Consider the following 27,123-nt stretch of genomic DNA (forward strand, 5'->3'; position numbering starts at 1 on the left):
TCATTTCCTTCTCCAGGGGATCTTCCCGACCCAGGGATCAAACCATGGTCTCTTGCATTGTAGACAGCCGCTTTACCGTCTGAGCCACCAGGGAAGTCCCATAGAGTAACAGAAAAATATAAATAGGTAAATTAATAGATATTCATTTATTATAAGGAATTGACTTGATTATGGAGGCTGACAGATCCCAAGATTGTAGTCAGCAAGTTGGAGACCCAAAAGAGCTGATGGTATAGTTCTGATCCAAAGGCCTTGCAGGTGTTGAGACCCAAGAAAAGTCAATATTTCAGTTTGAGTCTGAAGTCAGGGAAAACAGATAGTGTCCCAGCTTGATGGCAGTCAGGCAAGTGAAATTCCCTCTTGTTTAGGGAAGTGTCAGCATTCTGCTTATTCAGGCTTTCAGCTGACTAGAAGAGGCCCACCCACATTATAGAACTTCCCTGGTGGCTCAATCAGTAAAGAAACCACCTGTAATGCAGGAGATAGCCTGCAATATAGGAGACCAGGGTTCAGTCCCTGGGTCGGGAATTTCCCCTGGAGAAGGAAATGGCAACCCACTCAAGTATTCTTGCCTGGAAAATCCCATGGACAGAGGAACCTGGCAGACTACAGTCCATGGGGTCACAAAGAATTGGACATGACTGAGCGTCTAAACCATCACCACCTACATTAGGGAGGATAATCTATTAGTCTATTGATTTAAATGTTAAACTCATTCAAAAATACGCTCACAGAAACACCCAAAACAATACTTGACCAAATAGCTGGGTATCCTGTAGCCCATTTAAATTGACACAGAAATTTACCACTATACATATACAAAAAAAGAGGAGAAAGGAAATGGTATATTAGATTTATAGAAAACTGCAGGTAAATTTTCTATTTATAAATTTTTAAAAATTCATTGCAAGTATAAACTTGGAAATTTGTTCAGCCACTCCATATTATATATGACGAAACAGATACAAACAAGTAAATGACTTGTTCAAGATAATACAGCTCATTAATCATAAAACCTGAGCTAGAATCAAAACCTTATAATTTCAGTATTCTTTCTAAAGATACAGTGGTACAATTCCCCTTTATCACATGTGTGCATGACATGTAAGCTATAAAGTTCAAACTAAATTTCAAAATGGTATTGGTGAATATATTCTTTATATGTTACTGTTATAGAAACATTTACCCCTGTACAAAGTAGAGATTCTGAATCAGAGATCTCAAAGTACTTTGTGCACAGTTATTACTGAGATATGTGACAATTTGGAGTTACTTCAAAACATGCCTTTTGCACATCCTCTCATACGAACTTTTGAACAAAGAAAATAGACCTTTAACACTGCCTGTGAGAGTAAAGAGCATGATAAGGAAATGTTTATACAGGCACAGAGCCAGAATAGACTATTCGTTTTCAAGTTTTGGTTCGTGAGAGAAGACATGTCTTCCTACCTATGAGCTTAGAAAAACACTGTTCTCTTCCTTCAGGGGTAGACTTAAAATACTGCTAATACATCCTCTAGTGTTTTTAGCCATAGGTAACCAACACATTATGTTTCTAAAATTGTTCAGGTTTTCAAACAAATATCTCTATAAAAACAGTCACATTTCAGACATTTTGTAAAAAAATAACTACAAATATGCATGAGGAGACTGGTGGCAAGATACTTTTTCTTAATGAACTACCTTCAAATTTTCCATCAGAACACCAAAATAGATCATAATGAATTCATTGTTACAAATTCTCCTAGGACAAAATGTCACATTTTTAGAAGTGGGCTGCCAGGAAATAATATCTGACAGAGGGTGGGGTGAGTGGAATTTAGAAACAAGTGTTTTTAAACACTTTGCTTTTGTTCACTTGCTTGGACTTAAAAGCCAAAGCTACTATACTTCAGTTAGGAAGGAGCTGGGTTAGATATTTACAAGTCCAGGCGGGAAGGCTGGGAGTTTGCAAATCTAGCAGCTGGAGTGTGTTGTAGCTGTTTTCCTGTGCTAAGCTGATTTACTTGTTTAAGGTCTGACCTCATCATCCTGTCCGTATGGGTTCCCACCTACACTGTTAGCTGCTGCTTTCTGCTTCAGCTGGAAAGCTTGAACTGTTCGCAGTGTATCACAAACAGTGGGGGAGGGGGGAACAAGAGACTGCTCTCAACACTTGTGCTTTTGTTAGTCCTACAGAAGAGGCAGAGAAACAAGAGATAACAAAGGCTGTTTCCTTTCTGTGAGAGAAGGCTTTCGTCTTTCCTCCTGCAACAATGTCAGTGTCTGGCAAGAAAGAGTTTGATGTGAAACAGATCCTAAGGCTACGCTGGAGATGGTTTAGTCATCCTTCTCAAGGCTCACCCAACACTGGAAATTGCCTTCAGCAGGAAGGATATGAGCATAGAGGGACCCCGGTTCAGGGCAGATTGAAGAACCACTCTCGGGACAGAAATGGACTGAAAAAAAGCAACAGTCCTGTCCACCACAGCATATTACCACCAGTGCCAGAATTGGCCCCTGCCCATCAAAGAGCCTTTCAGAACTGGCACTCACGAAAACTGATAGAACATCTTCGAGCAAATGAAGATACTCCTAAAGCAGTTCCATGGAATTTGTTCAAAGAAGCTTATGAAAAACACTCACAAGATGTGGAGATGATGGCTGATGACAATACAGAAGATTCTACAGCAGGGTAGGAGTTTTTGAACACATAACAAAGTCATAGCTTAGATTAACTTATCCTCTGAAGTGCTCATTTAGTGTTTAAATAAAAGTTATAATAATTTATGAATTTGTATGCAGCCAATCGGGGTGTTCAAGTAATCCCCTTATCTAAGTCTATAAAAGAACATAGTCATAGTACATACTTTTAGTAATTAATGGGAAATATGCTTTAGAGTTGTGAGTTTAGTTTCTCTATTCCATTTTGATTCTGTTAAGAATTCTGTTTCAGTTTTTAGAGATTGGCAATTATTATAATTGTTACTTTTCTGTAAATATCCTCTGTGGCTTGAATGTTCAGATAGTTGTGTTTCTTTCTTTCTTCCTTTGTAAAATTGTGATCGATTACCTAGAACTCTTTCTGACTTTGTCAGGCCAGCTCTGACTGCTCAGCACATCCTTGTCTATAACTTAGTACATAGTTGCCATACTGATGCTTGATAAATATTATCTTTATGTGAGAGTATGGAAAAGTTTCTTTTGGCATTTGAGATTTATTTCAAGTAGTATTAGGTTCCATAGTTTGCATTTATGAAAATATTTTGCATAAAACAAGTAATGAAATGCTGCTTATGGCAGTGAGATCTTAAAGTAGGAAATGGAACATATCAACTATTTTAGAATATTAAAATGTGATAAAAAATGATAATAAAGTATTTTGTAAGTATAGCTCATAAAATCTTTGACCTCATTTTTATTTTTGTGTCTACCAGTATTGTTTGATTCTGTTTTATATTTTGTTTTTTTGGCCACAAGGCATGTGGGATCTTAGCTCCCAGACCAGGGATCAAATCCACACATCCTGCATTGAAAGGTGGAGTCTTAACCACTGGACCACCAGGGAAATCCCACACCAGTATTGTTTGAGTAGAAGAAAAGTATGTTCCCTCCTCTAATGCTGTCTAACATAACTTAATCTAGTATATTTTTACTTTATTTTCCTTTTTTCATTATCAGATTTTATTTCCTCAACATGTAGACACAACTAATGATTTTGATAATGTAATTACAGTGTAAAAGGTTATAGTAAAAAATGTATTTTTGAAATGGCTTAAATTTTATAGTGGTTCAGCATAAAGGTATGCTAATTTATTTAGAAATCTGGATATTTTGTGTACTATCTATTAGTGTGGGCTTCCCCTGTGGTTCAGATGGTAAAGAATCTGCTTGTAATGCAGGGGACCCAGGTTTGATCCCTGGATTGGGAAGATCCCCTGGAGAAGGGCATGGCTACCCACTGCAGTATTCTTGCCTGGAAAATCCCATAGACAGAGGAGCCTGGCAGGCTACAGTCCATGGGGTCGCAAGAGTCAGATGTGAATTAGTGACTGTTTTAGGGAAATTAAATTATCCACTGTGAATTCCTGATAAAATTTTTTTGAGCATCCTTAAATTGATTTTCCAGCATGAGAATATATTTACAGTAATTCAGATGCTAAACGAAAATACTAGATAAAATGTCAAATATAAAGTGTCACCAAATAATATCTTAAAAATATATTTCTCCTTTTATTCTTTACAGTGTTCATATTCTAAAAAACGTTCCCTTAAATATGCTATGGTTACAGTGCAAAGTTAATATTTTACTAAAATAAATACAGGAAGTAGTTTTATAGATGTGCCAGGAATATTTTAAGCTGAAGAGAAGAGGTAAATTGAGTGCTTAATTAATTGAAAATGATGATTTATTAATCTATAATTACCCATTCTGAATTACTTCATCTTGGGTAAAGAAAATTTGATAAGGAACTTTCTTATTTCCCACTTCTCTAATGCTTCTTTTTAAGCAAAATTGGGGAGCAGGAGGAAAAGATCCTGCAAAATTGGCAGCAACGTACTGTCCCCTCAGTAGAACTCTTGTGGTTAAATAACAAACAAAAACAGCAGTCAGTGTGGAGAACACAAGGTGAGTTCTAACACTTGGGCAAAAATAAGGGTTCTTAAGTCATCCTGCTTTCTACAAATATTGCAGGAACTAGAGAATGGACTAGTTTACTAAAATATAATATAGTTGAATAACCTATAATTAAATCTAAAACAGATAGTAAAGCCAAGATATTAAAGTTATATTAATACATTGGCTAGGGGATTTTAAAACTCAAATACATTCTTTGTAATTGAATTTTAAGTTTGTATTTCATTTAGGAGCAGCTCTGTATCATGGTCCCACACTGTGAGTATGCACGTATCAGCATGCATGTCATCAGAGGCCTAGGCTCAATTATCATCTCCTTTTTGCCCTCAGTTCAGTCGCTCAGTCATGTATGACTCTTTTTGCCCTAGTTATGTACTAACTCTGCATCTTTGCTTCCCATAACAAGCTTGCTCAATGGCCTTTCTTTTCTTATATCATCCTTAGAATTCAAAATATTAAACTATTTTGACAGTGTATTATGATCATGATTTTATGTGACAGAATATTGTTATACGGTTATATATATATATATATATATATATATATATATATATATATACATACATACATACATACTGCTGATAAAGAGATGATTGTGTAAGTACCCAGGAGTATAAAGTTGTTCAACTGCATTTGCTAAGATAAATGTGGTTATCTCTTCATTGTGCTTGAGAACATTGAATAAAATCCTGATGACCTGTGTATTGGCCCAGAACAACAAAGCTGAAGATTCACAGGGATGTTTAGTTTTAAGGAATTGGCAGCAATTGGGATCATACCCTCACCCTATATGTTTTTGTGTAATTTGTTATTTGTATGATATATGATTTTGTGTATCTTTGGCAGTATTACTCTGTTAGACAAGCAACAAAATTCCCTCCATTTTACACCTTTTTGATTTTCAAGTGAGGTGTCCCTCGGGAACAACAAGGATGATGTCACTGTAAATTGCGATAGCCTGAAGAAGGGGGGATTGAATGAATAAGACTTAGAATTCATTAATAATTCATTCCACAAATATTGAGCACCATTGTGTGTCAGGTACACTTCTACATACTGGAGATAAATCAGGATCAAAACAGAAAATATGTTTTCATAGAGTATACATTCTAATAAGGATAGAAACAATAAAAATAAACCAAATATAGTACTTTAGTAGTTGTAAGTAGTATGAAGAAAAAAAAATTAGAAGGAAGAGAGAGAAGAAAGGATCCTACTTCAGATAGGGAAGGCCTTTCTGATGAGGTAACATTTGAGCAGAGATCTAAACAAAGTGAAAGGGCAGTCATGAGGATGTCTGACACAGAATTCAAAGCAAGTGAGAGGTTACTGCTGCTGTGCCTCATGGGAGTCCATAACCTCCATTCATATTTTTTTTTACTCAAATCAATACCACATGTCCCCACACAATCCATTGATTAATGTTTCAAACATTCTTAATTTAAGTGGTGAAATCAAAAATATGCCCTGCCTGTTGCTTATTACAGTGACTTTAAGATCACATGCATATCCTCATGGCCACAGAGGTGACTTTCCAGTCATCCTTTAACCATGATGCCATTTTGTCCTCTGGGGATCTGGCTATTCAGCTAGTAGACTATATACTTCAGGTACAGAGGCCCCATGCCCTTAGTGAAAATGGACACATGATGGTTTATTTGTTCTCTTCACAAAACAATCCAGATGGGTCCAAACCAAATGCATTGTGTGTCTTTATCCTCAACACAAATCCACATGTAATATGGAATATGCTTGGGGAATATTTATGCATAAGAGAAATCTTAAATAATGAAGCTTACTGTAATATCTTTTCTCATAAAGTAGGAAGTAAGGTATGTGAGTATTTACAGGGAGCAGTTTCCAGAAAGACAGAACGGCGATTTCAAGAGCCTTGAAATGGAGTGTGCTTCATATGTTAAAACACAGCAAGGCTAGTGCAGCTGCAGGAGGGCTTTCAAAGGGGAGATTAATAGCAGATAGCTTTGAAAAGGCAACAATAGCACACATTAAAAATAATCAGCATCTTTTATAGATATTTACTCTGTGCCAAGCACTAAATACATGTATTTTCTCATGTTCTCAGGAAAATTTTTGAATGCAAAGAATGTTCACGTCTTTCTCTGGGTACTATGTTATTGGATATCTGTTGTTGTTGCTTATCTTCTTTCAAGACAACATTATGTGGCTTTATAAAGTTCAGAGTTAGGCTTGCTTGACTTAATTTCACACCGCATTACTGAGTAGAAACTGCTACTTCAAAGGAAAGAATAAGGAACAAACTACAATTTTATTGTTGTTTATAGAAAGTTTAAGATTAAATCTCTTTGTCTATGGGTTAAAATGTACCATACAAAACTACACAAGTTATTCAATTGCTTTGTTAAACTAACAACATTTTTAGAGCATGTTAACACCTAATTTAAATATAGTGCAATGTTTCATAATATTCCTAATTTCTAATGGAACTTTCGTTGGTTGATTTTAAATCCTTGCTAGGCACAGCCTATTTACTGAGAGTGAGGCACCATGGTCTTCACAACTCATTCTTAACAGTGTGGTATTGTGTATACATTTAAGTTAACATTAGTTAAAATGTATTTAATATTTGAGACATTTGGGGCTCCTTTCTATCCAAGGATCTGGCAATATGTTAGGACCATGTTTCTTTAAACATTATGATTACACACCTATAGTTGTTATTTCTGATATTTGAAGACAAAACTCAGTTTCCTTCTGCATTTGGAAATTTAAAAAAAATTATTTATTTTAATTGGAGGTTAATTACTTTACAATATTGTATTTGTTTTGCCATACATCAACATGAATCCACCACAGGTATACACGTGTTCCTCATCCTGAACACCCCTCTCCTCCTCCCTCCCCGTACCATCCCTCTGGGTCATCTCAGTGCACCAGCCCCAAGCATCCAGTATCATGCATCGAAACTGGACTGCCTATTCATTTCATATATGATATTACACGTTTCAATGCCATTCTCCCAAATCATCCCACCCTCGCTCTCTCCCACAGAGTCCAAAAATTGTTCCATACATCTGTGTCTCTTTTGCTGTCTTGCATACAGTGTTATTGTTACCATTTTTTTAAATTCCATATATATGCGTTAGTATACTGTATTGCTGTTTTTCTTTCTGGCTTGCTTCACTCTGTATAATCGGCTCCAGTTTCATCCACCTCATTAGAACTGATTCAAATGTATTTTTTTTAATGGCTGAGTAATACTCCATTGTGTACATGTACCACAGCTTTCTTATCCATTCATCTGCTGATGGACATCTAGGTTGCTTCCATATCCTGGCTATTGTAAACAGTGATGCAATGAACATTGGGGTACACGTGTCTCTTTCAGTTCTGGTTTCCTCAGTGTGTATGCCCAGCAGTGGGATTACTGGGTCATAAGGCAGTTCTATTTCCAGTTTTTTAAGGAATCCCCACACTGTTCTCCATAGTGGCTGTACTAGTTTGCATTCCCACCAACAGTGTAAGAGGGTTCCCTTTTCTCCACACCCTCTCCAGCATTTATCGCTTGTAGACTTTTGGATTGCAGCCATTCTGACTGGCATGAAATGGTACCTCACTGTGGTTTTGATTTGCATTTCTCTGATAATGAGTGATGTTGAGCATCTTTTCATGTGTTTGTTAGCCATCTGTATGTCTTCTTTGGAGAAATGTCTGTTTAGTTCTTTGGCCCATTTTTTGATTGGGTCGTTTATTTTTCTGGAATTGAGCTGCAGGAGTTGCTTGTATATTTTTGAGATTAGTTCTTTGTCATTTGCTTCATTTGCTATTATTTTCTCCCATTCTGAAGGCTGTCTTTTCACCTTGCTTAGAGTTTCCTTTGTTGTGCAGAAGCTTTGAAGTTTAATTAGGTCCCATTTGTTTATTTTTGCTTTTATTTCCAATATTCTGGGAGGTGGGTCATAGATGATCCTGCTGTGATGTATGTCAGAGAGTGTTTTGCCTTTGTTCTCCTCTAGGAGTTTTATAGTTTCTGGTCTTACATTTAGATCTTTAATCCATTTTGAGTTTATGTTTGTGTATGGTGTTAGAAAGTGATCTAGTTTCATTCTTTTACAAGTGGTTGACCAGTTTTCCCAGCACCACTTGTTAAAGAGATTGTCTTTAATCCATTGTATATTCTTGCCTCCTTTGTCAAAGATAAGGTGTCCATAGGTGAGTGGATTTATCTCTGGGCTTTCTATTTTGTTCCATGGATCTATATTTCTGTCTTTGTGCCAGTACCATACTGTCTTGATGACTGTGGCTTTGTAGTAGAGCCTGAAGTCAGGCAGGTTGAGTCCTCCAGTTCCATTCTTCTTTCTCAAGATTGCTTTGACTATTCAAGGTTTGTTGTATTTCCATACAAATTATGAAATTATTTGTTCTAGCTCTGTGAAAAATACCGTTGGTAGCTTGATAGGCATTGCACTGAATCTGTAAATTGCTTTGGGTAGTATACTTGGTTTTACTATATTGATTCTTCCGATCCATGAACATGGTATATTTCTCCATCTATTAGTGTCCTCTTTGATTTCTTTCACCAGTGTTTTATAGTTTTCTATATATAGGTCTTTAGTTTCTTTAGGTAGATATATTCCTAAATATTTTATTCTTTTTATTGCAATGGTGAATGGAATTGTTTCCTTAATTTATCTTTCTATTTTCTCATTATTAGTGTATAGGAATGCAAGGGATTTCTGTGTGTTGATTTTATATCCTACAACTTTACTATATTCATTGATTAGATCTAGTAATTTTCTGGTGGAGTCTTTAGGGTTTTCTATGTAGAGGATCATGTCATCTGCAAACAGTGAGAGTTTTACTTTTTCTTTTCCAATTTGGATTCCTTTTATTTCTTTTTCTGCTCTGATTGCTGTGGCCAAAACTTCCATAACTATGTTGGATAGTAATAGTGAAAGTGGGCACCCTTGTCTTGTTTCTCACTTTAGGGGAAATGCTTTCAATTTTTCACCATAGAGGATAATGTTTGCTGTGGGTTTGTCATATATAGCTTTTATTATGTTGAGGTGTGTTCCTTCTATTCCTGCTTTCTGGAGAGTTTTTATCATAAATGGATGTTGAATATTGTCAAAGGCTTTCTCTGCATCTATTGAGATAATCTTATGGATTTTATTTTTCAATTTCTTAATGTGGTGAATTACATTGATTGATTTGCAGATATTGAAGAATCCTTGCATCCCTGGGATAAAACCCACTTGGTCATGATGTGTGATCTTTATAATGTGTTGTTGGATTCTGATTGCTAGAATTTTGTTGAGGATTTTTGCATCAATGTTCATCAGTGATATTGGCCTGTAGTGTTCTTTTTTTGTGGCATCTTTGTCAGGTTTTGGTATTAGGGTGATGGTGGCTTCAAAGAATGTTTGGAAGTTTACCTTCCTCTGCAATTTTCTGGAAGAGTTTGAGTAGGATAGGTGTTAGCTCTTCTCTAAAGTTTTGGTAGAATTCAGCTGTGAAGCCATCTGGACCTGGGCTTTTGTTTGCTGGAAGATTTCTGATTACAGTTTCAATTTCTGTGCTTGTGATGGGTCTGTTAAGATTTTCTATTTCTTCCTGGTTCAGGTTTGGAAAGTTGTACTTTTCTCAGAATTTGTCCATTTCTTCCAAGTTGTCCATTTTATTGGCATATAATTGCTGATAGTAGTCTCTTATGATCTTTTGTATTTCTGTGTTATCTGTTGTGATCCCTCCATTTTCATTTCTAATTTTATTGATTTGATTTTTCTCCCTTTGTTTCTTGATGAGTCTGGCCAATGCTTTGTCAATTTTATTTATCCTTTCAAAGAACCAGCTTTTGGCCTTGTTGATTTTTGCTATGGTCTCTTTTGTTTCTTTTGCATTTATTCGTGCCCTAATTTTTAAGATTTCTTTCCTTCTAATAACCCTGGGGTTCTTCCTTTTCTAGTTGCTTTAGGTGTAGAGTTAAGTTATTTATTTGACTTTTTTCTTGTTTCTTGAGGTATGCCTGTATTGCTATGAACTTTCCCCTTAGCACTGCTTTTACAGTATCCCACAGATTTTGGGTTGTTGTGTTTTCATTTTCATTCATTTCTATGCATATTTTGATTTCTTTTTTCATTTCTTCTGTGATTTGTTGGTTATTCAGCAGCGTGTTGTTCAGCCTCCATAGGTTGGAATGTTTAATAGCTTTTCTCCTGTAATTGAGATCTAATGTTACTGCATTGTGGTCAGAAAAGATGATTGGAATGATTTCAATTTTTTTGAATTTATCAAGGCTAGATATATGGCCTAGGATGTGATCTATCCTGGAGAAGGTTCCATGTGCGCTTGAGAAAAAGGTGAAAATCATTGTTTTGGGGTGAAATGTCCTATAGATATTAATTAAGTCTAACTAGTCTATTGTATCATTTAAAATTTGTGTTTCCTTATTAATTTTCTGTTTAGTTGATCTATCCATAGGTGTGAGTAAGGTATTGAAGTCTCCCACTATTATTGTGTTATTGTTAATTTCCCCTTTTATACTTGTTAGCATTTATCTTACATATTGTGTTGCTCCTACATTGGGTGCATATATATTTATAATTGTTATATCTTCTTCTTGAATTGATCCTTTGATCATGATGTAGTGTCCTTCTTTGTCTCTTTTCACAGCCTTTGTTTTAAAGTTTATTTTATCTGATATGAGTATTGCTACTCCTGCTTTCTTTTGGTCTCTATTTTCATGGGAAATCTTTCTCCAGCCCTTCACTTTCAGTCTGTAAGTGTCCCCTGTTTTGAGCTGGGTCTCTTGTAGACAACATATATAGGGGTCTTGTTTTTGTATCCATTCAGCCAGTCTTTGTTTTTTGGTTGAGACATTCAACCCATTTATGTTTAAGGTAATTATTGATAAGTTACTGTCTTAAGGGGGCCTGTTCTTCTCCAAGGTTGTTCAGAGTAGTTATCTCTTAAATGACTAAGGCAAGGAATTTTGGAGATCAGCCTTTCAGAGGCTGGACCAGCTGAGAGCTGGGCATAATCAACCTTAATGTCCATTTCTTTTGGCGGGGGTCGGGGGGGGGGGGCACGGTGAGAGAGTTCTTTGTTTTCCATAGAATGGTGGGGAGGACCTGGAGGGGAGTTTTAACTCCAAGCTATTTTGAGCCATGTAACTTTCCAATAAATAGATTTCATAAATAAATACTAGGAGACCACCCAATTATACGAATTTAATACGTGCTGTTATTTGTTTTGCTTATTTTTGTTCTTTGGCAACTGATTAGAAGGATACCAAATCAGAATCAGTGGGCTGTTATTAGGTTGGTGCAAAAGTAACAGCAGTTTTGGACTCTGAATTTTAAATCATTATAACTAGGCTCAGATGCATCTTTATTAATCAAAATAGGAACCATTACAATCAACACATTTTTTCAGTAAGAAATGTTCATTTATTCCTGTAGCAAAAAAAAAAAAAAAAATCCATGCTTTGAGATTTGATGAACTCTTGGAAAGAATTTTCTATGTCCTTCTGGTTATGGAAGCATTTTACCTGCAAAAAAGTTGTCAAGATGCTTGAATAAGTGGTAGTCAGTTTATGAGAGGTCAGATGAATATGGCAGATGAGGTAAAACTTTGTAGCCCAATTCATTGAACTTTTGAAACTTTGGTTGTGTGACATGCACACACATGTCATGGAGAAGAATTGAACCCTTTTTGTGGACCAGTGCCAGCTGCAGTTGTTACAGTTTTTGGTGCATCTCATCAATTTTCTGAGCATACCTCTCAGATGTAATAGTTTCACAGGGATTCAGAAAGCTGTAGTGGATCATATGGGCAGCAGACCACCAAACGGAGACCATAATCTTTTTTATTGGTGCAAGTTTGGCTGGGAAGTGCTTTGGAGCTTCTCAGTCCAACCATCGAGCTGATTATTGCTGGGTTTTGTATAACATCCACTTTTGGTTGCACACCACAATCTGATTGAGAAATGGTTCATTGTGTAGAATAAGAGAAGATGACACTTCAAAACGACAGTTTTTTGATTTGCAGTCAGCTCAGGATGCACCCACTTTTTGATCTTTTTCACCTTTCTAATTTCCTTCAAATGCCAAATGACCATAGAATGATCAACATTGAGTTCTTGGGCAACTTCTTGTGTAGTTGTAAGAGGATCAGCTTCAATGATGCTCTCAGTTGGTCATCATCAACTTCTGATGGCTGACCAATGTGTTCCTCACCTTCAGGGCTCTTGTCTCCTTTGCAAAACTTCTTGAACAACCACTGAACTGTACGTTCATTAGCAGTTCCTGGGCCAAATGCGTTGTTGATGTTGCAAGTTGTCTCCACAGCTTTATGACCCATTTTGAATTAGAATAAGAAAAATGCTTGAATTTGCTTTTTCATGACATCATTTCAATAGTCTAAAATGCATATAAATTAAACAGAAAGTAATAATTCATTAGCAAAATCATAAAGCAAGAAATGTGCATTACATGATGTATAGCATAACCACAGTCATTTAAGAATGTATTCCAGTATCAAATGCCAAAGTTCAACAATGCAAAACCAAAACTACTTTTGCACCAACCAATTACCTCTTCTATGCAAAAATCCTATACATTGGCAACCAGATAATATCCTAAAGGCAATCCTAGGAAAATCAGCTAAAGTTATGATAACAATTAAAAATTACATGAAATTTCAGGTCCTATCCCGATGATATTGATTATGTGTAACATTTGGTGTGGACCAACTTTTAAGGGCATCACAACTGATAAAGTCATAGTTGGAAACTCATTTTTATTTAAATCACTCCAGAATAAATGAATTAAAGTCACTCAGTCAGGTCCAACTCTTTGTGACCCCATGGACTATACAGTCCAAGAAATTCTCCAGGCCAGAATACTGGAGTTGGCAGCCATTCCATTCTCCAGGGGATCTTCCCAACTCACGGATCAAACCTGGGTCTCCTGTATTGCAGACAGATTCTTTACCAACTGAGCTACCAACGAAGTCCTTGAATCACTCCAGAACACTGTGGATACTAATGAAGTGGCATACATTTATTGGTGCTTTCAAACAAAAACACAGTCTTCTATGTTTTTTTCTGTTTCTTTGTATTGCTGTCTGTGGTTTATCTCTCCAAAGGAAAATAATGGTACACATAAAACACACTTCCATACATAAAAATCTTTATTATTCCATGCTAAAATGAAAGATACACCCATTGAGTATATTTTATTCATGGTGATTACATTCCATTAAGATTATAATTTCATTAAAGAGAGTGAAAATGTATATCCATAGTGACTGATAATTAAGATTTTTAAAATAGACTTTAAAAGAACTATCTAATAAAATGTAACTAAAAGTGAGAAAATCTAAATAAAATAGTTTTCATTATCTAATGTTTTAGGATGGAACAGGTTATTACTGAAAATGTATCCTGCATAAGGCTTTACACTGAAAACATTATAAAATATGTATTTCCAAAATCAATGTATAGATATAATACATACCACTAGCCTTTGCACTGAAGGAGAGCAGTACCAGTGATCATATTATTGAAGCTATCAGATGTGAATGCTTCATTACTCCTGGCTAATCTTTCTTAGCCTGTTACTGTTAGTCAAAGTGACTTATCCTTTGCATACTTTCAAATGTTGTTTTACAGAATGGAAACTGTTGCCCTCCTCACATACTGTCTATTGCTGTTGTTTCTTCAGGAGCCATAGTAAATGCCTTGCCAATTTTTTCAATGGGTCTTTAACATAGGTGATTTGTTCATGGTCATTCCAGTGCTAGCTCAGTCAATAGAAACTATCTGTTAAATATTTTTGTCCACATTTTCCCTGTAAAACTATTAATAGATTGCTTCAGCACAGTGGCATTTAAATGTCCTTTTTTGGTGAATGTTGATCATATTAGCTATAACAATTCCAATCAGCAATTACATGTTTAACAGATGATCACATAGCACTTTAGGGCAGCACAACTATTTAATTTGGCCTGAATTCTGTTGTAACATTCAACAAATATTTGTTTAACTAAGATGTTGATATTTGTTTGTTTCTTCCATTCAGCAAGTGTTTATTGAACTGGCACTCTGAAGATGTAATAGAGGCTGATTCCCACTAGAGACTTACAATACTGTTGGGGAGATAAACTGGATCCACTTGGAAAGTTTTATGGCAAAAATAGTTTAAATTGATTGGTCATTAAGACCAATAGGCATTCAGAGACAAATAATTCTTTTCACCAGAGCAACTGTAGAAAGCTTCATGTAGGAACGATTTGAGATCAGTCTTAAGGATGGATAGCATTTTGATGCAGATATGGAAAAGAATGAATTCTAGGTAGGAGGACAAACACAATGCCTTGAAACAGGAATTGAAACATGGTGTGCTCAAATGGCAGATTTCAGTTTGGCTGAAGTGAATGATATATTTTGGAGAATAGCATAAAATTAAATAAGAAAGGAAAGTTAGGCATAGATTATGGAAGATCTTAAAAGACAGAAAAAGAACCATCTGGACTTTATCTTAGAGGTCTGGGTTTATTAACCTCCAAGAATTTACTGAAGTATTTTGCATCTGTGAATAATTTTGTAAAGAAGTTCCACTTGCTTTCTTCAGATTCTCCAACGTTCCATTACACCAGAAAAAAAAAAAAAAGCTATTAAAACATCTCCAGCTGGCACTGGAGCTGCAGCTGCATGGTGCTGGAGTGGTGGCTGCATGGTGCTGGAGAGATTTTGAGGAGATACCCCACCTCCAAGGGCAAAGAAGAAGCCCAAAAAAGATGGTAGGAGGGGCGAAATCGCGTTTAGAATGAAACCCCATACACACCAGGATGCTCAGAGAGCTCAAACAAACCTTGTTTGCACCCAGGACCCAGAGACTGCATAGAGGCTGAGTTTGAGTGTTTTTGTGTTTCAGTGTTTTTGAGTTTGAGTGTTGACCTGTGTTTGAGTGTCTCCTGTGGAGGTATGGGTCAGCAGTACACTGCTGCAGGGACAGGGACACTGGGTACAGCAGACCTGGGTATGGCATAAGCCCTCTTGGAGGAGATTGTCATTAACCCCACCATCGAGTTGCCAGAACTTACATAGGACTGGGGATACAGATTCTCGAAGGGCACAAACAAAATCTTGTGTGCACCAGGACCCAGGAAAAAGGAGCAGTGACCCCAAAAGAGACTGACCCAAATTTGCCCGTGAGTATCCAGGAGACTCTGGTGGAGGCATGGGTTCGTGGTGGCCTGCTACAGGGATGGAGACACTGAGTGTAGCACTGCATGCATGGTACATTTTGAAGGAGGTCGCCTTTATCTTCATTACTTCCACTGCAGTTTGCTAAGTTGCTTCAGTCGTGTCCAACTCTGCGTGACCCCACAGACGGCAGCCCACCCGGCTCTCCTGTCCCTGGGATTCTCAAGGCAAGAATACTGGAGTGGGTTGCCATTGCCTTCTTCAATGCATGAAAGTGAAAAATGAAAGTGAAGTCGTGTCTGACTCCTAGCGATTCCATGGACTGCAGCCTACCAGGCTCCTCCATCCATGGGACCTTCCCGGCAAGAGTACTGGAGTGGGTTGCCATTGCCTTCTCCAACTGTAGTTTGGCCTCAGGTCAAATAGCAAGGAGAGAACACAGCCCCACCCATCAATAGAAAATTGATTAAAGATTTACATCAGAGGGCAGACAGAATGAAAACCACAATCACAGAAAACTAACCAATCTTATCACATGGATCACAGACTTGTCTAACTAAGTGAAACTATGAGTCATGCCCTGTAGGACCACCCAAGATGGATGGATCGTGGTGGAGAGTTCTTACAAAATGTGGTCCACTGGAGAAGGGAATGGCAAACCACTTCAGTATTCTTGCTTTGAGAAACCTATCAATGGTATGAAAAGGCAAAAAAATAGGACACTGAAAGATGAACTCCCCAGGTTGGTAGGTGCCCAATATGCTACTGGAGATCAGTGGAGAAATAACTCCAGAAAGAATGAAGAGAAGGAGCCAAAGCAAAAACAACATGCAGGTGTGGATGTGACTGGCAATGGAAGTAAAGTCTGATGCTCTAAAGAGCAATATTGCATAGGAACCTGGAATGTTAGGTCTATGAATCAAGGCAAATTGGAAGTGGTCAAACAGGAGATGGCAAGAGTAAACATTGATATTTTAGGAATCAGTGAACTAAACTGGACTGGAATGGATCAATTTAACTCAGATGACCTTTATATCTACTGTGGGCAAGAATCTCTTAGAAGATATGGAGCAGCCATCAGAGTTAACAAGAGTTGGGAATGCAGTCTCAAAGAGGAGAGAATGATCTCTGTTCCTTTCAAGGCAAACAATTCAATTTCAGAATATTCCAAGTCTATGCCCCGATAAGCAATGCTGAAGAAGCTGAAGTTGAACAGTTCTATGAAGACCTACAAGAACTTCTAGAGCTAATACCCCCCAAAATATGCCCTTTTCATTATAGGGGAGTGGAATACAAAAGTAAGAAGTCAAGAAATACGTGGAGTAACAGGCAAATTTGACCTTGGAGTATAGAATGAAGCAGGGCAAAGGCTAAAATACTTTTGCCAAGAGAACGCACTGGTCATTGCAAACACCGTCTCCCAACAACACAGGAGAAGACTCTACATATGGACATCACCAGATGGTTAATACAAAAATCAGATTGATTATATTCTTTACAGCCAAAGATGGAGAAGCTCTATACAGTCAGCAAAAACAAGACCAGAAGCTGACTGTGGCTCAGATTATGAAATCCTTATTACCAAATTCAGACTTAAATTGAAGAAAGTAGGGAAAACCACTAGACCATTCAGATATGACCTAAATCAAATCCCTCATGATTATACAGTGGAAGTGACAAATTGATTCAAGGAATAAGATCTGATAGACAGAGTGCCTGAAGGACTATGGATGGAGGTTCATAACATTGTACAGGAGACAGGGATAAAGACCATCCCCAAGAAAAAGAAATGCAAAAAGGTCTGAAGAGGCCTTACAAATAGCTGTGTAAAGAAGAGAAATGAAAGGCATAGGAGTAAAGGAAAATATACCCATTTGAATGCAGAGTTCCAAAGAATAGCAAGGAGAGATAAGACAACCTTTCTCAGTGATCAATGCAAAGAAATAGAGGAAAACAATAGAATGGGAAAGGCTAGAGATCTCTTCAAGAAAATTAGAGATACCAAGAGAACATTTCATGCAAAGATGGGCACAATAAAGAACAGAAATGGCATGGACCTAACAAAAGCAGACAATTTTAAGAAGTGGTGGCAAGGATACACAGAGGAACTATACAGAAAAAATTGTCATGACTCAGGTTATCATGATGGTGTGATCACTCACCTAGAGCCAGTCATCCTGGAATGCGATGTTAAGTGGTCATTATGAAGCATCACCACGAACAAACTAGTGGAGGTGATGGAATTCCAGTTGAGCTATTTCAAATCCTAAATTATGATGCTGTGAAAGTGCTGCACTCAATATGCCAGCAAATTTGGAAAACTTAGCAGTGGCCACAGGACAGGAAAAAGTCAGTTTTTATTCTAATCCCAAAGAAAGACAATGCCAAAGAATTCTCAAACTGCCACACATTTGCACTCATATCACATGCTAGCAAAGTAATGCTCAAAATTCTCCAAGCTAGGCTTCAACAGCTCGTGAACCATGAAATTCCAGATGTCTGAGCTGGATTTAGAAAATGCAGAGGAACCAGAGATCAAATTGCCAACATCCACTGGCCATTAAAAAAAAGCAAGAGAGTTCCAGGAAAACATCTACTTTTGCTTTATGGACTATGCCAAAGCCTTTGACTGTGTCGATCATAACAAGCTGTGGAAAATTCTTCAAGAGATGGGAATACCAGACCACCACACATGCCTCCTGAGAAATCTATATTCGGGTAAAGAAGCAAGAGTTAGAACTGGATGTGTAACTACAGACTGGTTCCAAATAAGAAAAGGTGTACATCAAGTCTGAATTTTGTCACCCTGCTTATTTAACTTATATGCAGAGTACATCATGTGAAATGCCAGGCTGGATGGAGCACAAGCTGGAATCAAGTTTGCCAGGAAAAATAACAATAACCTCAGATATGCAGATGACACCACACTTATGGCAGAAAGCAAAAAAGAACTAAAGAGCCACTTGATGAAAGTGAAAGAGAAAAGTGAAAAAATTAGCTTAAAACTCAACCTTCAGAAAACTAAGATCATGTCATCTGGTTCCATCACTTCATGGCAAATACATGGGGAAACAGTGGAAACGGTGACAGACTTTATTTTGGGGGGCTCTAAAGTCACTGCAGATGGTGACTGAAGCCATGAGATTAAAAGAGGCTTGCTCCTTGGAGGAAAAGTTATGACCAACCTAGCCAGCATCCTAAAAAGCAGAAGCATTAGTTTACCAACAAATGTCCGTCTAGTCAAAGCCATGGTATTTTCCAGTAATCATGTATGGATGTGAGATTTGGACTATAAAGAAAGCTGAGCATAGAAGAATTTATGCTTTTGAACTGTGGTGTTGGAGAAGACTCTTGAGAGTCCCTCGGACTGCAAGGATATCCAACCAGTCCATACTAAAGGAGATCAATCCTGAGTATTCATTGGAAGGACTGATGCTGAACATGAAACTCCAATATTTTGGCTTCCTGATGGGAAGAACTGACTCTTTTGAAAAGACCCTGATTGTGGGAAAGATTGATGGAGTGAGGAGAAGGGGACAACAGAGGATGAGCTGGTTGGATGGCATGACTGACTCAATGGATATGAGTTTGATTAAGCTCCGGGCACTGGTGATGGCCAGGGAAGCCTGGCAGCTGCAGTCCATGGGGTCGCAAAGAGTCAGACACGACTGATCGACTGAACTAAACTGAACTGAGAAAATAAAAACTATGATTTTTTTTTTAAATCAAGGTCTGGTTGAATGATACTTCAGTACTCAACACTTCACTATACATTTGAGTTAGTGATTTTTGATTTCTAAAAATCTTTTGCTGCTGCTGCTGCTGCTAAGTTGCTTCAGTCGTGTCCGACTCTGTGCGACCCCACAGACGGCAGCCCACCAGGCTCCCCTGTCCCTGGGATTCTCCAGGCAAGAATACTGGAGCGGGTTGCCATGTCCTTCTCCAATGCACAAAGTTGAAAAGTGAAAGTGAAGTCGCTCAGTCATGTCCGACTCTTAGCAACCCCATAGACTGCAGCCTACCGGGCTTCTCTGCCATGGGATTTTCCAGGCAAGAGTACTGGAGTGGGGTGCCATTACCTTCTCCAAAAAATATTTTTTAGCTTTATTTTATTTTTTATTGTGATAGGAACACAACATTGAGATCTATCTTTTAAGTACACAATAGAGTATAGACACAATGTTGTATAGCAGATCTCGAGAACCTATTCGTTTGTATTGAAAACATACCCACTAAACAGCACATTTCCATTTCCTCAGTTCAGTTCAGTTCAGTTGCTGAGTTTTGTCCGACTCTTTGTGACCCCATGAATCGCAGCACACCAGGCCTCCCTGTCCATCACCAACTCCCGGAGTTCACTCAGACTCACGTCCATCGAGTCCGTGATGCCATCCAGCCATCTCATCCTCTGTCATCCCCTTCTCCTCCTGCCCCCAATCCCTCCCAGCATCAGAGTCTATTCCAATGAGTCAACTCTTCGCATGAGGTGGCCAAAGTACTGGAGTTTCAGCTTTAGCATCATTCCTTCCAAAGAAATCCCAGGGCTGATCTCCTTCGGGATGGACTGGTTGGATCTCCTTGCAGTCCAAGGGACTCTCAAGAGTCTTCTCCAACACCACAGTTCAAACGCATCAATTCTTCTGTACTCAGCCTTCTTCACAGTCCAACTCTCACATTCATACATGACCACAGGAAAAACCATAGCCGTGACTAGACAGACCTTAGTCCGCAAAGTTAATGTCTCTGCTTTTGAATATGCTATCTAGGATGGTCATAACTTTTCTTCCAAGGAGTAAGCATCTTTTAATTTCATGGCTGTAGTCACCATCTGCAGTGATTTTGGAGCCCCCCAAAATAAAGCCTGACACTGTTTCCACTGTTTCCCCATCTATTTCCCATGAAGTGATGGGACCAGATGCCACGATCTTCGTTTTCTGAATGTTGAGCTTTAAGCCAGCTTTTTCACTCTCCACTTTCACTTTCATCAAGAGGCTTTTTAGTTCCTCTTCACTTTGTGCCATCAGGGTGGTGTCATCTGCATATCTGAGGTTATTGATATTTCTCCCGGCAATCTTGATTCCAGCTTGTGTTTCTTCCAGTCCAGCGTTTCTCACGATGTACTCTGCATAGAAGTTAAATAAGCAGGGTGACAATATACAGCCTTGATGTACTCCTTTTCCTATTTGAGACCAGTCTGTTGTTCCATGTCCAGTTCTAATTGTTGCTTCCTGACATGCATACAGATTTCTCAAGAGGCAGGTTAGGTTGTCTGGTATTCCCATCTCTTTCAGAATTTTTCACAGTTTATTGTGATCCACACAGTCACAGGCTTTGGCATAGTCAATAAAGCAGAAATAGATGTTTTTCTGGAATTCTCTTGCTTTTTCCATGATCCAGCAGATGTTGGCAATTTGATCTCTGGTTCCTCTGCCTTTCCAAATACCATTCTACCCTATTTTTATGAGTTTGATTGTTTTTGTACCTCATAAATTTGAAATAATAGTTTTTGTCCTTTTGTTACTAGCTTATTTAACTTAGCATGATGTGCTCCTGATTTACTCATGTTGTTATATAAAGCCCAATTTCTCTAAGGTGAATAATACTCTAATGTGTGTCTATACATAATACAACACAGTAATACTGTACTACAATAATACTCTGTTGTATTGTATATACCACATTGTCTTTATGCTTTAATCCATCAGTGGACACTTAGGTTGTTTTCGTTTCTTAGATATTGTGACTAATGATGCAATGAACACTGTAGTGAAGATCCCTCCACAAGAAAGTAATTTCAATTTTTTTTTAATGATATATATCCAGAAGTAGAATTGCTGGATCATGTGGTAGTTCTATTATTAATTTTCAGGGGGAAGTTCTAGACTGTTTTCTGTAACAGCTACACCATTTTACATCTCCACCAACATTGTACAAAAGTTCCGATTTTTTCACATCCTCATCAACATTTGTTATCACTTTTGTTGTTGTTGTTCTCTCTATCATAATTGTCCTTCTAACAGATTTGAAATAGCTCATTGTGAGTTAATTATTTATTTTTTGAATTATATTTTTATTTTTATTTTGTTCAACATCATTCCTTTACTTTTTAAAATTTTTTTTCAGATTATATTATATTTTATTTTACTTTACAGTGTGAGTTTGATTTATATTTCCCTGATGGTTAGTGATGTTGAGCACCTTTTTATATACATGTTGGCCATTTGTATGTCTCCTTTGATGAAATGTCTATTTAAGCTCTTTGCCCATTTTTAAATTAGGTTGTTTTTTTGCTATTGACATGTGAGTCACTTATATAGTTTAGATATTCAGTTCAGTTCAGTCGCTCAGTCATGTCCGACTCTTTGCAACCCCATGAATCGCAGCATGCCAGGCCTCCCTGTCCATGACTAACTCCCGGAGTTCACTCAGACTCACGTCCATAGAGTCAGTGATGCCATCCAGTCATCTCATCCTCTGTCGGCCCCTTCTCCTCCTGCCCCCAATCCCTCCCAGCATCAGAGTCTTTTCCAATGAGTCAACTCTTCGCATGAGGTGGCCAAAGTACTGGAGTTTCAGCTTTACCATCATTCCTTCCAAAGATTGGGAAAGACTAGAGATCTCTTCGAGAAAATTAGAGATACCAAGGGAACATTTCATGCAAAGATGGGCTCAATAAAGGACAGAAATGGTATGGACCTAACAGAAGCAGAAGATATTAAGAAGAGGTGGCAAGAATACACAGAAGAACTATACAAAAAAGATCTTCATGACCCAGATAGTCATGATGATGTGATCACTAATCTAGAACCAGACATCTTGGAATGTGAAGTCAAGTGGGCCTTAGAAAGCATCACTATGAACAAAGCTAGTGGAGGTAATGGAATTCCAGTTGAGCTGTTTCAAATCCTGAAAGATAATGCTGTGAAAATGCTGCACTCAATATGCCAGCAAATTTGGAAAACTCAGCAGTGGCCACAGGACTGGAAAAGGTCAGTTTTCATTCCAATTCCAAAGAAAGGCAATGCCAAAGAATGTTCAAACTACCACACAATTGCACTCATCTCACATGCTAGTAAAGTAATGCTCAAAATTCTCCAAGCCAGGCTTCAGCAATATGTGAACCGTGAACTCCCTGACGTTCAAGCTGGTTTTAGAAAAGGCAGAGGAACCAGAGATCAAATTGCCAACATCCACTGGATCATGGAAAAAGCAAGAGAGTTCCAGAAAAACATCTATTTCTGCTTTATTGACTATGCCAAAGCCTTTGACTGTGTGGATTACAATAAACTGTGGAAAATTCTTAGAGATGGGAATACCAGACCACCTGACCTGCCTCTTGAGAAATCTGTATGCATGTCAGGAAGCAACAGTTAGAACTGGACATGGAACAACAGACTGGTTCCAAATAGGAAAAGGAGTACGTCAAGGCTGTATATTGTCACCCTGCTTATTTAACTTCTATGCAGAGTACATCATGAGAAACGCTGGACTGGAAGAAACACAAGCTGGAATCAAGATTGCCGGGAGAAATATCAATAACCTCAGATATGCAGATGACACCATCCTTATGGCAGAAAGTGAAGAGGAACTAAAAAGCCTCTTGATGAAAGTGAAAGAGGAGAGTGAAAAAGTTGACTTAAAGCTCAACATTCAGAAAATGAAGATCATGGCATCCGGTCCCATCACTTCATGGGAAATAGATGGGGAAACAGTGGAAACAGTGTCAGAGTTTATATTTTGGGGCTCCAAAATCACTGCAGATGGTGACTGCAGCCATGAAATTAAAAGATGCTTACTCCTTGGAAGAAAAGTTATGACCATCCTAGATAGTATATTCAAAAGCAGAGACATTAACTTTGCGGACTAAGGTCCGTCTAGTCACGGCTATGGTTTTTCCTGTGGTCATGTATGAATGTGAGAGTTGGACTGTGAAGAAGGCTGAGGGCCGAAGCATTGATGCTTTTGAACCATGGTGTTGGAGAAGACTCTTGAGAGTCCCTTGGACTTCAAGGAGATCCAACCAGTCCATCCCGAAGGAGATCAGCCCTGGGATTTCTTTGGAAGGAATGATGCTAAAGCTGAAACTCCAGTACTTTGGCCACCTCTTGAGAAGAGTTGACTCACTGGAAAAAACTCTGATGCTGGGAGGGATTGGGGGCAGGAGGAGAAGGGGACGACAGAGGATGAGATGGCTGGATGGCATCATGGACTCGATGGACGTTAGTCTGAGTGAACTCCGGGAGTTGGTGATGGACAGGGAGGCCTGGCGTGCTGCGATTCATGGGGTCACAAAGAGTCGGACACGACTGAGTGACTGAACTGAACTTCCAAAGAAATCCCAGGGCTGATCTCCTTCAGAATGGACTGGTTGGATCTCTTTGCAGTCCAAGGTACTCTGAAAAGTCTTCTCCAACACCACAGTTCAAAAGCATCAAATCTTTGGCGCTCAGCCTTCTTCACAGTCTAACTCTCACATCCATACATAACTACTGGAAAAACCATAGCCTTGACTATTAACCCTCATCAGATAGATGGTTTATAAATATTTTTTCCCTTACATAGGTTGTCTTTTGAGTCTTGTTTCCTTTGCTATGTAGACACTTTTTAGTTTAATGTATTCCCACCTGTCTATTTTTAGGTTTTGCTGATGTTTTGGTATTATATCCACGAAATTATTGCCAAGACCATTGCCATGAAGCTTTTCCTCCGTGTTTCATGCTAGGAATTTTATAGTTTCAGGTTTTCATTAAAATGTTTAATCCCTTGTGGCTTGATTTTTGTGTATGGCATAAGGTCCAGTTTCATTATTTTGCAGGAAGATATCCAGTTTTTCCAACACCATTGTTAAAGAGGCTATCCTTTTCCCAATCTAGGTTGTTGGCAGCCTTGTCAAAGATTAGTTACCCATATATGGGCGAATTTGTTTTCTTGGCTCTCCATTCTGTTTCATTGGCCTATAAGTCTGTTTATGCCAAAACCTATGCTGTTTTAATTGATGTTGCTTTGTAGTGTATTTTCAAATCAGGATGTGTGTTGCCTCCAGGTTTTGTTATTTCTTTAGATCTCTTTGGCTATTTGAGGTCTTTTGTAGTTCCATATGAATTTTAGAATTTTTTTCTATTCCTGTTGAAAAATTCCACTGGGATTTTGATAGAGATTGTACTGAATTTGTAGGTAGCTTTGGGTTTTATTGGCATTTTAACAGTATTGATTTTTTCCAATCTATGAACATGGGATGTCCTTCCATTTCTTTGTCTTTAATTTGTTTCACCAATGTTTTATAATTCTCACTTTATTAATCTTTCATCTCCTTGATTAAATTTATCCCTAAGTGTTTTATTCTTTTTGATACTTTTGTAGTGGAATTATTTCTTAATTTATTTTTTAGGTAGCTTTTGTTAGTGTAGAAACAAAGGACTTTTATATATTAATTTTGTATCCTGCAACTTTACTGAATTTGTTGATTAGTTCTACCAGTTGTTTTTTTGTTTGTTTGTTTTGTTTTGTTTTGCAAGAGTCTTTAGGTTTCTCTACATTTAAGAGCATGTTGTCTGCAAACACAAATAATTTTTCTTCTTCCTTTCTAATTGTGATTAATTTTATTTCTTTTTCTTCCTAATTGCTCTGTCTAGGACTTCCAGTATTATGTTGATTTTAATGGAGTGTGGGGGGCAAATCATTTTCAGAGACACTAGTTAAATGAGCTATTCCTGAAGCAATTCTCTTTCCTCATAGTGCAAATAGGATATTGGACTTCACTGTGCCTAAGAATCCTCTGGGGAGCTTGTTAAAAATGTAGTTACTCAGTATCTACTATCAGATAATTTAACTTACTCATTTCAATTGAGATTTAGGATTCTGAATTTTAACAAACTTCTGAACCAAACTTAAAAAAAAAAAAAAAAAGACACTTGGTCAGCTCCTGCAAGCCCAATTTGTCAGAATTCCTACAGAATCCTAATATTTGATATATTGATAAAAATGCAATAAACAAAAATGTTGACCAAGAAAATGTCTTAAAAATAGCCAACAGCATTAATTTAACCTTTTGTTCTTAATGTGTAATAAACTTTATTAATTTCTGTGAAAGGATGTCAGAGAAATAAAAACATAGATCCTACCCCTACGGAGTTTATAGTTGGAGTGAAAAAGTACACCCCCTCAACAAAAATGTTAAAAGCAATTACAAGGCAGCAGCTCAGTTCAGATCTCCTAGTGTTTAATATTGAAACTACACAGGATAATGAAGATGGAAGTAGGACTGATGACTCAGGACATGTTGAAATGCAAACACAAAGTTTAAGAATAGAAACAAATTTCAACCACATGGAAATTGTTTATTATTGTTAAGTTTTCAATCCAGAAACAAAATAACCAGTCACAATTTAACATCACTGTGGTCCCTCAACTCAGGTGAGCAATTTTGAAGGCTGGACGATTACTAATATAATGCTGTATATACTATAGATACTTTTTGAAAATACTGATTATATTTTGGGACATTACCTGCAGACTTGCCATCACCTGCTCATTCCCATAACTAATTCACTGCTCTTCTCTTTCTTTCTCCTCACATTTTTTTAGCACTTGAGAGATGCTCTCTTCATCTTCTCTGTTACCTTTGCTCTCTGTATAAGCTAATACACTAAAAGTATCTAAGTCTAAAATTGTAACCCAAATTAAAGCAGTAAAAGGGAGAAATAAGGTTTTGTCATTTTAAGTTAGCTAGGAAATGAGATGAAAAATTAAGCATTTCTTCACAAATTATGAATCTGATTAAGATAATTTTAATCGTAGATTTAGTAATCCCCATTCAGAAGTATTTGGCTGATCTAAATATTTGGCTTGCTTAAAGATAAAGAAAATTTGATAGCAATTACCATACATCTTAATAATATATCAAGATAGTTTTATTTCTATATTAAAGTGCTATGCATATATTTGAATTTGCCACATATGATCAAAGCAAGTATATATGCTATAATTATTTTCATAACAATTTCATAATTACTTCATAACCATTTTCTGGAGAAAAAGGAAATTTATGCTCTGATTATTTTTATCTGTTTTCAGGTGACTTAAGTGTCTATAATAATTGCATATTTATGTATATCAGGATTGTGGTTAGAAAATCTTTTAAAGAAATGGACAGTGTGAGAAAAGCCTAAAACATAGAATTTCTGACTACAGTTAATTAGGGGCAAAAATGAAACTAGAAGTAAAATTTCCTGACTTCTATACTTTAACCATTCTATTCTCTCATCAGCTTATTCAACCCCTTTCTTCTGGTAAATCTGTGAGTGTCCAAACATCATTA

At 37.5% G+C, this 27,123-nt stretch overlaps 1 protein-coding gene across 1 annotated transcript in view; it reads left to right on the forward strand.

The window, feature by feature from the left end:
• The first annotated feature begins 2,255 nt into the window (after nt 1-2,255).
• KLHL4 (kelch like family member 4) overlaps nt 2,256-27,123 on the forward strand; it is a 136,534-nt gene continuing 111,666 nt past the window's right edge. The window contains exon 1 of the mRNA XM_068962430.1: nt 2,256-2,674. Coding sequence (XP_068818531.1) covers nt 2,256-2,674 — 419 coding nt within the window. The remainder of the gene's footprint in view (nt 2,675-27,123) is intronic.

This window comes from Capricornis sumatraensis, chromosome X (assembly GCF_032405125.1).
Source record: "Capricornis sumatraensis isolate serow.1 chromosome X, serow.2, whole genome shotgun sequence".
Taxonomy (NCBI): Eukaryota; Metazoa; Chordata; class Mammalia; order Artiodactyla; family Bovidae; genus Capricornis; species Capricornis sumatraensis.